The 16,885-nt window shown below is 34.5% G+C and overlaps 1 protein-coding gene across 3 annotated transcripts in view; it reads right to left on the bottom strand.

The window, feature by feature from the left end:
• Positions 1-16,885, bottom strand: part of RFX7 (regulatory factor X7) — a 99,014-nt gene that overhangs the window by 22,156 nt on the left and 59,973 nt on the right. For all 3 annotated transcript variants that reach the window (XM_074327710.1, XM_019732267.2, XM_019732266.2), the window contains exons 4-5: positions 8,668-8,750; positions 6,913-7,035 (exon numbers count right to left, since the gene is read on the bottom strand). In XM_074327710.1, the coding sequence (XP_074183811.1) occupies positions 6,913-7,035; positions 8,668-8,750 (206 nt within the window). The remainder of the gene's footprint in view (positions 1-6,912; positions 7,036-8,667; positions 8,751-16,885) is intronic.

Below are 16,885 nucleotides of genomic sequence, written 5' to 3'. Positions count from 1 at the left end.
GGGGCAAACAAGATACTAACCAAAAAGCTTAAAAGAAAAAGCTGGGAAACAAGATGTCCATAGAAGCTTTGAAAAACTCCGACATATTCCTGGGAACCGTGGAAGGCCTTGCATATGTAAAGAGCTATGTGTACTTCAAGAACTGAGAAGGCCCCGAGCTCTCACCTCTGGCTAAACTTGAGGCTCTGCAAAAGCAGGAAGTGAAGGTTAAGGAAGGGTTTTCAACTGCTGGATTGTTTATGGTGTACACACACACACACACACACACACACACACACACACACACACACACAGCCCGTTGGCAAAGCCTGGGACATTTAACTGGTCCAAGGTGTTTAAGGAAATCTCTGTCCAATCAATAGCTGACCACTAAGCTAACCAAGTAGAAACTTCAATGGCTCGACAAAAAAATGAGAGAATTTATCACTGGCAAAACTGGTCTTATAGAAGTACTAAAGGGAGTCATTCAGGCTTAAATGACAGGACACTAAACAGTAACTCAAATCCACATGAATCAATTTATTCTTCTTATATTGCTCTTTCTGTAGTAAAGGTAACTATAGGATCCAGTTCTTTCCACAAATTTGGAAAGTTCTCATTGACTATTTGTTTGAATATACTCTGTTCCGTTGTCTCTTTCTTCTCCTTCTGGTATGCCTATTATTCTTATATAACTCTTTCTGTAGTAAAGGTAACTACTTAAGTAAATTTAAACACACTCTATTTGTTGCTTTGTAACTCCTTTACTCTCCTATCTGATCCAGAAGACAGCTACATAAAGCCCCAGATAAAAATGTGTTGATGAGCACACGATGCATAAAAATGAATGGGGATGAAGGAGAGAACAGATATATAGAATTCACTCACACATATACATATATACTTTTACACAGATGGATATCTAAATTAATTAAGTTGGTATGGACGGGAGAGAGAGAGAGAGAGAGAGAGAGAGAGAGAGAGAGAGAGAGAGACAGACAGACACTGTGTGTATACTCACACACATGGTGCCCCAAAAATGTATACATGTTTTAAGAAAGGAAAAAAACTATTAAAATTGTAATACTCAATATATACCAATAACAAAAGATGAATCCAAGTCACATTTGACTTCTGCAATTATAAGAGGTGCTCAAAGTAGTTACCATCAGCATCCAGACACTTCTGATTACAGCGAACTACTGATTGAGCAACGTTGACTAAAGTGTCCACATGTATACATTTTTTTGGCACTCCCCCCCACCCCCAGTATACACACACGCCATGCTTTTTTTTAAAAAATAAATTAAGGTGTTAACTAATCTCTAGGACAACTACAGAAGAAAATAATTTTTAAAATATACATAGTAAAAGAAACAAGTAAATTAAAATGGTTTGACAGAAAATACCTATTTAACACAAAAGAAGTCAGTAATGGGTAACTGAGGAATAAATACAGGCATAAGACATATAGAAAACAAATAGAAAATGGCAAGTGTAAATCCTATCTTCTCCAGTAATTACATTAAATGTAAATGGATTAAACTCTTCAACTGAAAGGCAGGGATAGGCAGAATAGATTTAGAATAAAATATGATCAAACTATATGAGGTATGATCATACAATATGGTGAATGTTTAAATAAAAAAAATGTATTACAGTAAAAGACACATTGCCATTAATCCCCCTCGCTTCGAACACTCTTATCCCATCATCCTTGCAACTTTCTGAAGCAGTTCTGGAAGACCTCTTCTGTGAGTGCCGGCTGCCTCGATGTCCTGAGTCATTTTGACTTTGGGGAAGAGCCAGAAGTCGCACAGTGCCAGATCTGGTGAATAAGGTGGATGAGGACACACCGTAATGTTTTTGACAGAAATTGCCATATACCAAAAGTGATGTGTGACATGGAGCACTGTCATGATGGAGGATGATTTACGGCACACTTTAAACCACACCTCTCTCAACCATAGCTGATTTCTCACACCTGACTGACTATACCGAACAAGTTGAAACTTGTCACATGCTGTTACTAAGGTTTGATGCACTGCTTCCCATATTGAAGATCTCTGCCTTTCCGTTGGATGACACTTGGCAGCAGCATTCACTCTATTTTGTCATCACAACAGAAAGGCTCCGTGTCACACATCACTTCTGGTATGGCAATTTCTGTCAAATAAAAACATTACGGCATGTCCTCATCCATCTTATTCACTGGATCTGGCATGGTGCGACTTCTGGCTCTTCCCCAAGTCAAAATGACCATGAAAGGTAAATGTTTTGAATCGACAGGATATTGAGGCAGCCACAATGGTGTAACTAAAGACACTCACAAAAAAGGATTTCCAGAACTGCTTCTGAAAGTGGCAAGAACAATGGGATAAGTGTGTTCAAAGCGAGGGGGAATATTTTGAAGGGGATTAATGGCAATGTGTCTCGTATAGTAATAATTTTTAAAATGTAAACATTCACTGTAGTTTTTGATCACACCTTGTATGTCATCTACATACTACATATATATTTTAGACTCAAAGACACAAATAGGTTGAAAGTAAAAGAACAGGATATAGCATGCCAGAAGTAACCAAAAGAGAACTGGAGTGGCTATACTAATATCATAGAAAAAGACTTCAAGATAAAAATTGTTACTAGAGACAAAGATAAACATTATTTTATGATAAAAATTTCAGTCCATCAAGAAGATATAACAATCAACCTATTATGCACCTAACAACTGAGTTCCAAATACACAAACAAAAATGGACAGAATTGAAGGGAGAAATAGATAATTCAACAATAACTGGAGACTTTAATGGTACACTTTCAATAATAGATAGAACTAAGCAGAAGATAAACAAGGAAACAGAAGACATAAAACAGTATAAATCAACTAAACCTCACAGATATCTATAGAACACTCCACCATCTAGCCAACAGCAGAATATGCATTCTTCTTAAGTGCACATGGAATACTCTCCAGGATAGATCATATTTTAGGCTATAAAACAACTCTCAGTACATTTGAAAGGAATGAAATCACATAAAGTATTTTCTGCAACTATAATGGAATGAAATTAGAAATCAATAACTGAAGGAAATGGGAAATTCACAAATATGTGGAAATAATAATAGGTCAAAGAAGAAATCAAAAGAGAAATTAGAAAATACTTTGAGATGAATAAAAATGCAAGCACAACATACCAAAACTTACGGAATGTAGTGAAAGCAGTACTTAGAGGGAAATTTATGGCTGCATATACCTACATTAACAAAGAAGAAAGGTCTCAAATGAATAACTTAATCTTCCATGTTAAGAAACTAGAAAAATAAGAGGAAACCACAACCAAAGTAGGCAGAAGGGAGGGAATAATAAGGATTAGAATGGAAATAAATGAAATAGGGACTAGAACAAAATTAACACATCCAAAAATTGATTCTTTGAAAAGATCAACAAAACTGGTAAACCTTTACCTAAGCTGACCAAGATTTAAAAAAGACTCAAATAACTAAAATCGGGACATTACTACCAACCTTCTAGAAATAAAAGGGACTAAAAGAGAATACTATGAAAAACTGTATACCAACAAATTGGACAACCTACATGAAATAGACAAATTCCTAGAAAACCATAAAGTACCAAAATAGAATCAAAATGGACTCAGAAAGAAAGAAGGCAATCTCACCTATAAAGAGATTGAATTAGTAATTTTAAAAGCATCCACAAAAAAAAAAAAAAAAAGTCCAGGTCTAGATGGCTTCACTGGTGAATTCCACCGAACAATTAAAAATTAATACCAATCGTTTATAAACGCTTTTGTAAATATAGAAGAGGGGATACTTCCAAACTCATTCTGTAAAGCCAACATTAACCTGATTCTAAAACCTGACAAACGCATCACAAGACATATACAAACCAATATCCCTTATGAATATGTATGTGAAAACCTTTAAGAAAATACTGGCAAACTGAGTCTATCAGTATATGTGATTTATGATTTATCCCAGGAGAACAAGATGGGTGTAACATGATTTAAAACTCCGGTTCTTTAAAAAATATATATAGCTGTAATCCATTTTGCTTTCTTTAGACAATATAATTTTAAAACTTTTAACTTGTTACTTCCTAATACTTGGATCTACTTCTCGCCTGTCTGCAGTCTTTCTATTTTTCTTATCTCTCAAGTTATTTAAATCCACATGGCAAATTATAGTTTTAGGCAATGCACAGTCAAATGAGAGAATGGCCTGGAACTCCCACATACTCTAATTCTGTGGAAACACAAACATTCTTTCTTCTTAGCATATGTTGTGAAGCTAATACATGTTACTGTGCTGTTTATCTTATAACACTCATTTGTATGCATATATACTAATTGTTTGTGAACTAATTCATACTTTGAGCAGCTTATTTATTCACACTATGTGGAAAATCCTAACCAACTTGACTTGTAATTACTTGCCTAACCTTTTCTACCCATTCAGTTTGATATTACTCAAATTTAACAAGTTTGCCTTCTCACCTATATGAACCACTCATGGAATCTGAGTTCCAGCTTGATATTCATCCCTAACTAGTTTTGTGACACTGGAAGAGTCACCTAACTTCTCTGGGCTTTAAAATTTACATCTATACAATGGGGATGGGAGTGTACTAGAAGACTTAAGTCTTTAACAATAGTGAAATTTTATGTCAGAGATCAGATTCCATTCCAATTACTGTTAATATTAAGTTAGTGACCACTATGTAGAAACACTGTGGGGAAACAACAGTAAATAAAATATATTCTTAGTGAAGTGTCTTTTTTGAACTACAATACCCAGACTCAGATACCCATACTGTATAGTACTACAGGATGTATGGTGCTGTACTGATTATAAAGACAGGCATAATTATCTGCATAATTCTTTCAAATTTCATGAAAAGAACTGATATTTTTTCTTAGTCACATTTATTATAAAAAATTTCCCTTACCTACTACTTCCTTTTAAAACTCTAGTCTAGGTCACTTCTTTTTATCTTTACTGAACTGCAAATGAAAAGCTCATAATTGGAGCTCCCACTACTCACCCCCAAAAATATGTTTTGGTTCTCTTTTGTTTAGGAAAACCCTTGAACTTTTCTCAGTGAAAAAAATTATAAGGATTTATGAAAACCTTAGAAAATGATTTAGAAAAATAGAAAAAATGTTATAGAAAAATAGACCATGCCTTGCCCAAGGCAGGAAACTTGAAGGAACATAAGGACTGCTTTCATGAGCCAGAGTCATACTTCCACAAATGTAGGATGCTGTCCCTAACGGTGATGGCAAAGGGTTGTGCAGTGGAAGGACATTACCTCAAAAATGTGAAAATCCTGGCTTCCCTTATTAATTCACTGTGGAAATGTCATACATTAATTTGTCTTTTGGAAAACTAGCAGGACATCTCTGGATAACTAGCTCTTCAACATTTCCTACTTCAGACAACTTTTAGAATTTTAGAGCTAAAAGAAACCTCAAATCTCTTCAATTGCCTCATTTTAGAGATGATGCAACTGACAAAAAAGTGGTCAAAACACTTGTTCAGGTCACAAAACACTTGTTCAGGTTCATGTTTAATGACAGAATCTACTCGCTTGATTATCAAACCAGGGTTTCTTCAACATATCACACATTTGCCCAATATTAGCTTTTAGTGAATTCAAATTTGTTTCTTTGTAGTATCATAGGGTTATCTCTATTTTAACAAACTTGAAGTTAGTGAAGAATTTGTGAGATACACACAACGTGATTGTATATAAATATACACACACACACACTCATGTATTCTTGATGAGCGTAAGAGCTGTGTCTTATTAATATTATCTTCAAAACTTATTATAGGGATGGATACATTGCAGGTATTCAACAGATTGTTGTAGATTGAGAGAAAGAACTTTATAAACTTGGATTAATATGCACTGTTAGCTTTAATTTTCCTAAAGGGAAAAAAACCTAAAGCTCTTCAGTTTTACTTTGTTCTCTTGATCATTTCAGACATTTTTCTCTAAATTTTCTCCAGTTCCATTATGTTTCTTAAGGTGAGGAAATCAGAATTTTGAATGAGGGTAGCAAGTTCTCTTCCTAGATACCAATAGTCTTCTCATTAAGTGTAGTTCCTTTGCATTATCTTACATTGGTTAGCAGCAGCACTTATTTGACTGTTTTCTTCCAAATTGTGTAAGTACAACACATTAATGCTTGCTGGTTTGACATTTCAATACCCAGAACATTTTGGTTCTACTCACTCTGCCAGAATAAATTTCCTCTTCCAAATCAATTATAAAAATGTTAAACAAGACTAGATTTGGCATCTAATAATTTTTCTTTATCCAGAAAGGCCCATTAGCTTTTATACTTTTGTTTCCTGTGTTTAAATTATCTATATAATCAAAATCATTTGAGTGTCTAATATGTGTAAGTCACTGAACTCCTTTTTCCATGTGTAAGTAATTCACAACACTTCAGATATCTTATCTTTTTCTTTGGTTGGTACAGAAAAGGATTTAAAAAGTTTTAGATTCATGAAAAAGGCCTTTCAGAATAAAAACATATTTTAGTTTTCCACATGCACTGATTTATTCATTGCCTTCCACTGTCCTGTTAACCCCAAGACCCTTCCTGTTACCCTTAAGAATGCTACAGGAATCCACTTATTCAGCAATCCTACGCCACTGTCCCTCTACCCTCAGACACCTCTCCTGTCATCCAGGAGAAGTCCTTTTAGTCAGTAATCCTGTCCTTAGTTACATATGCTACCAGAGAAACTTAGAGGTGGAAGGAATATCAGAGACTTCTACATTAAACTCCTATATACCACCGTGATATTCACCAATGATAAAACAAATCATTGTAGCCAAGAATAGTACTTAAGCTTTTTAATACATCGGTGTGCCTGACATATACACACAATACTTACTTGTACTCATCATAGACTTCCTGTTTGGGGAGTGAAGTCTCAGGATGCTCCTCTAGAGTATTCCGAATCCAGAAAAAGGCATGCCTTTGCTGTGCCCGACTAGATGACATGGCATTCTGATCACTAATCGTGAAACGAAAACGGGTTTTAGTTGCACTAGACAGCAATTCGTGGACAATTTTTGAGCCAGGGCTAAAATGTTCCACTAAATAATTCTGTGTAAACACACTATAAATGACCAAACCAAACTCAGGACGTACAGCAGATGTCCAGTTATCTATAAAGAAGTGTCCACCTGTGGTTGTGGGTTATTTTCTATAGCTAGTGTCCGACTGAAGTGATTGCCCCGTTCCATCCCTCCCCATAGTCTCTAAAGTGGTTTAAGTGATGGAGCATTAACAACAGAAGGTATTTATTTTGGCCAAAATTACCTCTAATTGGGTATTTGGTCACTTAATTGCCTGTTCATTTGCCTAAACTTACTAAATCATCAAACTTTTAAGAGTGATAGAAAAAATTATTTTCTAATTGCTCAGCATTCTCAAGTAACTGCCCTGAAATCTTACTAAAGCACTCTATGCTCTAGAACAGGGGTGTCCAAACTTTCTTCAACATTTTTAAACAAAGGGCCATATGTGGTAAAATACACAAACAGCCGGGCCGGGCCACTCACTCAAGAAGTACGTATTGCCTCACCTCACCTCACCTCGTTTATTTAAGTAAACTAAATATATTTTTGGAATTTGCTGTGGGCCAATTAACAATGGATTGCAGACCGCAGCCAGCGCAGGCTGCAGTTTTGACACCCCTGCTCTAGAAGGAAATTCACACCAGAGAGATGTTAAAAGGACAAATCTCCCCCTATTGTCCTTTCTGTAACCCGGTCCCCTCCCAGGCAAACACCTCCCTTAAACACTGTAAGTTTGTATTACATGGCAGTGTCACTTATAAACTAATTGCATGAAATGGACACCCAAGATAATAAGAAAGCTCCTCTATTAATTCTGACATTGATCTCAGTTAACTATAACAATAATTTATTTAATTCCAAAGATAACTGAGAAAGTTTCTAGACAGAAAATGATTAAAATAGTTGTGAAATTTTTTCTGAGGGAAAAAAGGTATAAGCAACAGAATTTTCATTCCATTTCTTTTTACACACAATTGTAAATTAATAGAATGTTAAGCATATATGAATGTTAACTTATATGAATGAAATTAATTCTGAAAAACACTTAAACGGGTAAAGAAACTTTTAGAATGCATGAACCAACAACTTCTTTCTATATTTTCTAGATGAGACTATTACATATCTTTAATAATGAAAATATAGTAATAGCTTCTGGCATTTAAAAATATCTTACGTTTATCATAAATTCACGTTCCATAACGGCAATTTCAGTTTTTTTTTTTCTTTTTTATATTTTGTGATCTACTCACCTAACAATACCTACTTATCGGTTTACTCTTTAGTTTTCTGTTTAATTTTCACCGTCCCTATACTACATAAATATACTGATCTGTTTATAAAACATATCCCAAATTGCATTTCATAGTATTTACCCAGGTGCACAAATGAATTAGCAAAAACTATAGGTAAACACTCAACCAATTATGATCAAAGACTAAAATGATGTTTTGCCATTCTGATTTCCTGATTTCTGATGATTTTAAGAATAGTGCAACACAATAACAATCTCTCTCTCTCCAGATTTCCTATAAACACTAAAGTTAAGGCAAAGAAAAGAGACATACCTTTTCTCTCCATTGCTGAGACCAGAAGGCAGCTGAAGGTAGAGGTAGAGTTTCTCTAGGTCTGTAAACTTCTCAACTTCTTGCTGGTTACAAAGGATTAAAAAGAAAGATCATTTTAAAAACACATGTTTCTCCTTCAACACAATTTACTAACACCTTTCTAAAAAAATATTGACTGTCTAAATTTAAAATCAGATGAAATGAGTCACCTGCCAAAGAAACAAGATCTAGGCTTTTTTATCATCACTAAAATAATATCATAGAATTTTGGTAGCCTAACTAACTGCATTGTAATTGAAAATGTGGACAGGTAACTGGCATTACTGGTGGCAGAATTTATTCTTATATAATAAAGCACAGCTTAGACACAGATCCAACTTTTTTTTTAGAAAAAGAAAAGCTTAAAATGACATAACTGCCTATTCTTATTCTCACCAAAAGTCATCTACAAAACAGTTTAATCTTAGAATTGATCCAGACTGATTTAATCTACCAATTACATGTGAATAACTCCCAGATCCACATCTTGTTTCTTTCCACTGTCAATGGGGTATTTTCCAATTAGCTCTCATTCTAATACCTAATAGATTTACCAGCAATACTCTCCCCTCAAAGGAAAAAAAAAAAAAGGCAAAGCACATTTCCAAAAGACACTTCCTTTCTCAATTGTTATTTAATGCTTTCTTTTCTCCAGTTCCTGTGTTCAGTTTTGGAGTTTGCTTAATTTTGTTCCTCTTGGTGCATTCCACTTTAATCCTTTACTTACTCTTCTTTAACGTTTTCCCCCATACTCTACCAGTCTCTTTATTTTCCCAGCCACCACATTAATCTAGGTCTTCAGCTGTTATTCTTTTTACAATAAAGAAGAAATCATTTACTTATTTATTTATTCATTTTTATTTTCTGCCATGTTTCACAAACAATTTTACGGTAACTATGAACTTACATTGTGTATCACAATCTAAACAAAGACCAGAAATACACAGTTGAACAACATAGTAATAGTTCTTGTTCTTAAGGAACTTACAATGATTCTCAAATTATTAAAATGTTTACCTAGCTGATTTCCCTGCCTCTAACCTCTCCCCATTTAACCTGTCTTAAACATAGTTGCTACTGTGTTTCCCAAAAAATAAGACCTAACGGGAAAATAAACCCTAGCATGATTTTTTTCAGGATAACATCCCCTGAACATAAGCCCTAATGCATCTTTTGAAGCAAACATTAATATAAGACCTGGTCTTATTTTTGGGGAAACACGGTAAAATACTTTTTATTGATTATTATTATCTCCCACTTAATCTTAACAATGTCTACCTTATTAAATCCAAAGTAGGTTATATTACCAAAGAAACCCACAAAAGTATCATCATGGGCAACATCTGAGAAAATGTAATATAAAAAATCATTTTTTTTGGATAAAGGAAATATAGTGTATATATGTGCAATAGAATATTACTCAGCTGTAAGAAAAGAATGAAATCTTGCCATTTGCCACTGCAACATGGATAGAACTTGGGGCAATTATGCTAAGTGAAATCAGTCACTTATTTCTGAAAAAGACACATACTGTACGATCTCACTTATATGTGGAATCTAAACAACAAAAAGCAAACAAAGAAAATAAATAGCCTCCCTACCCTCCTCGAGTTCATGGATATAGAGAACAGATTGATGGTGGCCTGAGGTAAGGGGTGGGCAAAATGGATAAAGGGGCTCAAAAGGTACAAATTTCCACTCATAAAATGAATAAGCCACAGGGATGTAATGTACAGCATGGTGACTATGATAAATAAATAAATAATACTGTATTGAATATTTGAAAGTAGCTAGGAGTGGATCTCATCACAAGAAAAATAAATTTTTATAGCTATGTTTTGTGACAGATGTTAGCCAGACTTATTTTGATGATCATTTTTCAATATGTACAAATATGGAATCATTATGTTGTACACCTGAATTTAATTTTATGTCAATTATACCTCAATTAAAAAAACCTCAGGGAAACAAAACATTATTTTTGATGACTAAGAATAAAAAACCTTCATACTGTTGGAGAAACCTTGGATTCTATGGTTTCCAAATTTTACATATACTAGAGAAAAGAGCAGAGAAGAAATTCCAGGAGGAATTCAGAAGATAATCCAAATTAGGATAAGGTGCCAAACAGATGATTTAAAGACGGATGCCAGAAAAAATTTTGATAAAGATCAAACTCACTGCCTTGTTTTCTTTATTTTTGCCTTTCGAACAATGAAAACTTATTACTGTTAATTATTCTTTAATTTGTTATGTGGGACTCAATAGACAGAAGAAAAAAATCTGGAGTTTACTGAAACTGATAATGTCAAAATTCTATGAAGCAAATGTGAACAAAATGACTGAAGCATGTAGCGATGGCATTCTTTCTAGTCCAGCAAGGCTGAGTTTACTGTGAAGATTTTTGATTTTGGAGATACTGCGTTATTTATAGTTAATTACTGGCTTCTAAAACAATGATCAGTTGTGTAGTAGAAGACCTTAACCCTCTTTGATTACTATCAAGGCAAGAATATCAGGTGGCAAGTATGTTAAACATCAGATTATTTGGTATGTCTTGTAAAGATTTAAATGTCAAGAATAAGAGTTTTCTGTTCCATGTTAAGATTTACTGGTTGTCAAAAAGAAATATGTTGGCTGGATTTATGAAATGGAAGAACAAAGTTGCTTTATTTTTAGAGCATTAGAAAAAAGACGAACTGCATAAACTTTCAAAAAATATAATTTTTAAATTCAGCCACAAAAAGGACTGATAGATACAACATGGATGAACCTTGAAACATTATGCTAAGTGAAAAAGCCAGACACAAAAGACCACATACTGTATGATTCCATTTCTATGAAATAACCAGAATAGGCAAATCCATAGCTAGAAAGATTAGTGGTTGCCAGGGATTGAGGGGAGGGTAGTACAAAGACTGACTGCATAATGGTTTCCCTTTGGGGTGATGAAACTGGTTTTGGAACTAGACAGAGGTAGTAGTGGTTACACAACATTGTGAATATACTAAAATATCACTAATGGTAAATTTTGTTATTTGTACCCTACAATAAAATTACACCGTAGAATACAGCTGGCAGACCAGATATATCTGACATATTTGACCTGAAATTTCAAATGACAAACTTCAACATCCCGATTTATTAGGTTTACAAGTCTTCCATTTTATTGAGTTGAATAACTTAAATTCTCAAAGCAAAATTATTGAAAATGGTTTCAAGTTTCGGGGAACCTCAAATATTACCTAGCCTGTTAAATGAACCAAGGTGATAATTTCCTACTGTTGTGGTTGAAGATCTTGCCTGAAAGCTTATGAGGACTTCTCATACATTTCAATCTTAGCAAAAAGATATCTAAAAGGAATTTTTGAACTAAAGTTTGATTTAGATGTCAAAGACATTCCAGAAAACCACTGTGGAAAATTTTGGGTAAAAATCTCCCTGTTTACTCCAGACGTTATGTGTCATCACACCATTTACATAAGGATACAGTTATGAAGCTGTTTTTTTCAAACCTTTGGCTATGAAAACAAAGCAATGCTACAGACAGCGTTGCAAATGACCTAGATAGTGTTTTGATCTTTCACATTCGGACAGAAAAGCTTGGAGCAAACAAACCGATTCAACTTTCACTTTGATATCATGTGATCCAGAGGAAAATAAAGGTGTAATGCAAGATAGGCAAAATCGTTACTTTTGGAGGTTCAAGATGAAGTTGGTTTGAATCCTACCACTTGATTCCCTTCCCTTCTGAAGCTTTGGCTGATAAACATTCACACTAAGAACTATCTAATATTCACACAAGGAGCTATCTAATTCCTTCTATGAGGTGCAAATAGAGTGAAGAGAAAGAACATGGGACACAAACAGTGCTTATCAAATAATCCATCTGCTCACTTATATTTCTCAGCCTCCACTGCAGTTAGCTTGGGGCCATGAAATGAGCACAAATGATGCATTTCATTTCATAGCTGACGTAGTTAGGAATCAATGTGTCACCTCTCTCCTTCTTCCTCATTTGTGCACCTTCCAAGGTATGTGTTTCACTGATTAGGCTACAACATGACAGAGTCTGTCAATATAGGTTCCCGAGGGACTAATGATTTGTGCATAAAATGATTTAGGTTGGTACAAAAGTAATTGTGGTTTAAAAAGTTAAAAATTGCAAAAACTGTAATTACTTTTGCACCAACCTAATAAATGAAAATAATTTTTGTGGTCAGATCACTGATGTTTCCAGCTTACTTTGTTACCAGCAACATAGCCTAGCCCATCCTGATTAATACAGAAAGTAGGCTTTTCCCTCTAGCACTTCTGAAAGAACTGAAGATCCCTATTATACATGCAGATAAAAATGTAGGCAGAAGAAAAGGGCTCCTCTCTGTAATCACAAAAGCTTTCATTCACTCATTTGTAGAGTAGTATTTAACTTGTTTTGAAATTTCAAATTATATTAACCAAGAACATATTTATGTTTTTCAAAATGGAGCATGGGCTAAAAAAAGGTCGAGAAGCACCAGTTTAGAATATATAGCTTTCACATTCTCTTCCACTTAACTTTTACTTAAAACAAATAAACAAACAACCTAGTTAAAAATTCAACTCTAGTATGTTTCGTATACATGATCCTACAATACGCCTGTTTGCCCCTCTACTTTCAGCCACAGAAAGTACTCAGAAATTTATACTCAATAAATTCATATTTACTGATTGTTTTAAAAAATGTTTTTCACTATGTAGTTACATCCCCCCCTCCCCCGCCCCACTAGACTGAAGATGCTGATTTGTCCAAACTGAATCATCTTTTGAGGTAGAATCCTGAAAGATAAGAAAGAGCCTGATGGGAACTCTTTAATATTTTAATATCCTATTTAAAATTGAAATTATAAAGTATTTCAAACAAAGTACACAAAGCAGGTAAACATGTATCACTATCCATATTTAAAATATGGTAACTTTCTGCCATTTTTGCTCCAGAATTCTTTGACTTTTAAACAGATTTATACAACAGTGTTACATGGATTGAAACCAGCTTATTCATTTTTCTACTGATAGATAACTAGTTATTATAAAACGTCACTATTTCAAGTATTGCTGCAATGAAGATCCTTATTTGTGACTGCTGTGTCCCTGTGTGAGAGCTTTTCTTATGGAATATACCCCAAAATAGAAGTACTTGGTCATAAAGGATGTACATGATCAATTTTATTGGGTATTTCCAAACTACAGCCCAAAACTGTTACGCCAATTTATATTTCCCACAGCAATGCTACAATTTCTCCACATCCTTGGTTAAAATTTAAGGTTTAAATGTTAGCTAATCTCATGGATACGATTACCCAAAGTATCTCACTGTTTTATTTCACATTTTCTGATGAAGATGAGACTGAGTATCTTTTCATATTACTTATCATTTGAGTTTAATACAATGGCTATCGAGTTTTATTTAGCATCAGGAACACCTGGAGAGCTTGTTAAAAGATTGTAGGACCCCTCACCTCCAGAGCTGTAGTTTCTGAATTAGTAGGTCGTGAGTGAGGGCCTGAGAACCTGGATTTCTATTAATAATAAGCTCCCAGGGATGCTGACGCTGCTGGTCAGAGGCTCACATCTGAAGAACCACTGTTCAAGGAACTGCACATTGAAAATGGGGATATTTTGGGTGGGGATGGAGAAGGCAAAGGGATTAGAAAGTACAAATTAGTCACAGTATAGCCATGGGGATATGAAATACAGTTTGGGGAATATAATCAATAATGTTGTAAAGATTATGTAGGGTGCCAGATGGGCACTGGACTTATTAGGGAGACCCCTTCATAGACTGTGTTGATGCCTGATCACTGTGCTGTACACCTGAAGCTGAATAATAATGAATGTCCAAGATAATTAGATAGATAGACAGATAGATAGATAGATAGATAGATAGATAGATAGATAGATAGATAGATAGATAGAGGAGTACAACATAGGGGAAGATAGCCAGTGGAATTCTAACAGCTATATTCAATGTCAGAGTATTGTGAGGGGTGTAAATGTCTAAGTATCACATTGTTTTGTACACCTGAAACTAAAAAAAAGAGAGGGGGGATATTTTATCATGTAATCTGTATACTAATGCTCTACTGGTTAGAAACGCTGCTAATATCTTCCCCTAGTTATAGTTTATCTTTTCATTTTGTTTTTGAGTCCTGTGATAATTTCCAGGCAAATATACCAATCTTTTCATTTATAATCTGTGTTTTTTGCATCCTGTTTTGAAATCCTGCCGTATCCCAATGTCATAATGATAGCCCATGTTTTCTTTTTAAAGTTTTGTTTTTCACATTTATATCTTTAGGTCTTTAATTCCTCTGGAATTTACTTTTCCATAAGATATAAAGTATGGACCAAATTAAAATTTGTCCACAAGGTTACTAATTGTCCCAGTATAATTATTGAGTAATTCACCAATTCCCATCTAATTTTTCATGCCACATCTATTATGGGATTCTTGCTTATTGTAGGTTAAAAAGAATGTCATCTTTACTTTCAGTATTTAAAAACATCTTTCTCAGAGTTGGAATTTTATTTAGAAAAAAAAATCAACAATTTATTCTTGAGAAGGTCACGTAGCAAAATGCAGGATTCACTGACTTTTCCTGAATTGGTGTTCTAGAAACTTTTCACATAAGAATACCACTCATTAACTGATTAGTATACTAATAAAGCAGCTTTGGTTAGGTTAACAGTGCATCTCCTACTGATAAACTAATAGCTAATAAAAATATAGGACCTATATTATATATTACAGATGAATGAAGCAGCTGTTACATGAGCTTGACTGACTGACCCTTCAAATCTAACGTGTCTAAAGCAGTAGGATATAGTGGTGAGGTATAGGATACAGAATCAGAAGGGCTGGATCTGAGTTCCAGATTTGCCACTCGCTAGCTTGGTGATATTAGGCAAGCCATTCAAGCTGAGTATTAATTTTCAAATATGTACAACAGTGGCAAAATGCTCATAAAATTTTTGTTTTAAAAGTAGTGTACAAAATGCATGTATGATAAATATTCTGAAAATACAGAATTGCTTAAAATCAGATTTTCGCAGAAGAATTTATAATGCAGATTCCATCAAAAAGAATAGAATCTTTTATTTGAAAAGCAAGGTGTCTTAAGAAATTTAAGCAATATGTATGTAGCCTGGTGACCTCACTAACTTAGGAGGCACATCATAAGAGCAAAGCTCCTAGATTTTATATGTGAGCATTAGACTTGGCCATGGTTACTGAAGACAATGTTCCCCCAGCACTGACTTTCCCCAGGGTGAGTGCAAAAAAGGGTGGATACTCTTCCCTCCCAAGCCATCAAGACGAAATTGAAGATAGATAATATTTCCGAAAATAATTGTGCTACTGGAGACAAAGGAATCAATCTAAGCAAATAGGTCAGAAATAAAAGCTTTTCCCAGGTTGGACTTGGAACAAAATGTGTAACTTTCCACTTATCGCCTACTGTCATAAAAAAACAAAAACACCTGAAACAATATCCTATATTTCAAAAACAGAGTTAATTTTTAGCGTTTCTACTTGTCTCCTCAGGACATTTGCCTCTGAGCTGTCAATACATACCAGATGGACTGCACAGAACCAGGTAGAATTTTGAATGTCTTATTTCTGAAACTTGAAGACCTTCGAACAGATGGTAAGGAAATATGTTCCCACTATTTACTGGCAGAATACAGCAATAATACAGTCGGAGTGGCGAGATCTGCTCCTATTTTTCGGGACCATCTTGAGTCAGGTTTACTCTACAATTTCTCAAATGTTAATAAAAAAGGATTCCTTTTGTTTGACATAAATTTCTCTGCAGTGATGTGTTTCCTGTTATGAGAATTCCACCTCAGGTGTTATTCAGGTTGTTGTTTATTCCCCCAGGGTCACAGAACTGGGGAAGGGCTGATGCTGATGAAGAACAAAACAATTAAAAACTTAATTGAGGAGTTTTCATGCAACTCCTTGATAGTGAAATTACATCCAAGGTATACTGTGTTTCCCCGAAAACAAGACCTAGCTAGACCATCAGCTCTAATGCGTCTTTTGGAGCAAAAATTAATATAAGACCTGGTATTATATCATAGTATATTATAGTATACTGTATTGTATTACATTATTATATTACCCGGTATTATATTATAT

The sequence above is a fragment of the Rhinolophus sinicus genome, linkage group LG03 (assembly GCF_036562045.2).
Source record: "Rhinolophus sinicus isolate RSC01 linkage group LG03, ASM3656204v1, whole genome shotgun sequence".
In the NCBI taxonomy this organism is placed as follows: domain Eukaryota; kingdom Metazoa; phylum Chordata; class Mammalia; order Chiroptera; family Rhinolophidae; genus Rhinolophus; species Rhinolophus sinicus.
This window is presented reverse-complemented; position numbering and strand designations above follow the sequence as displayed.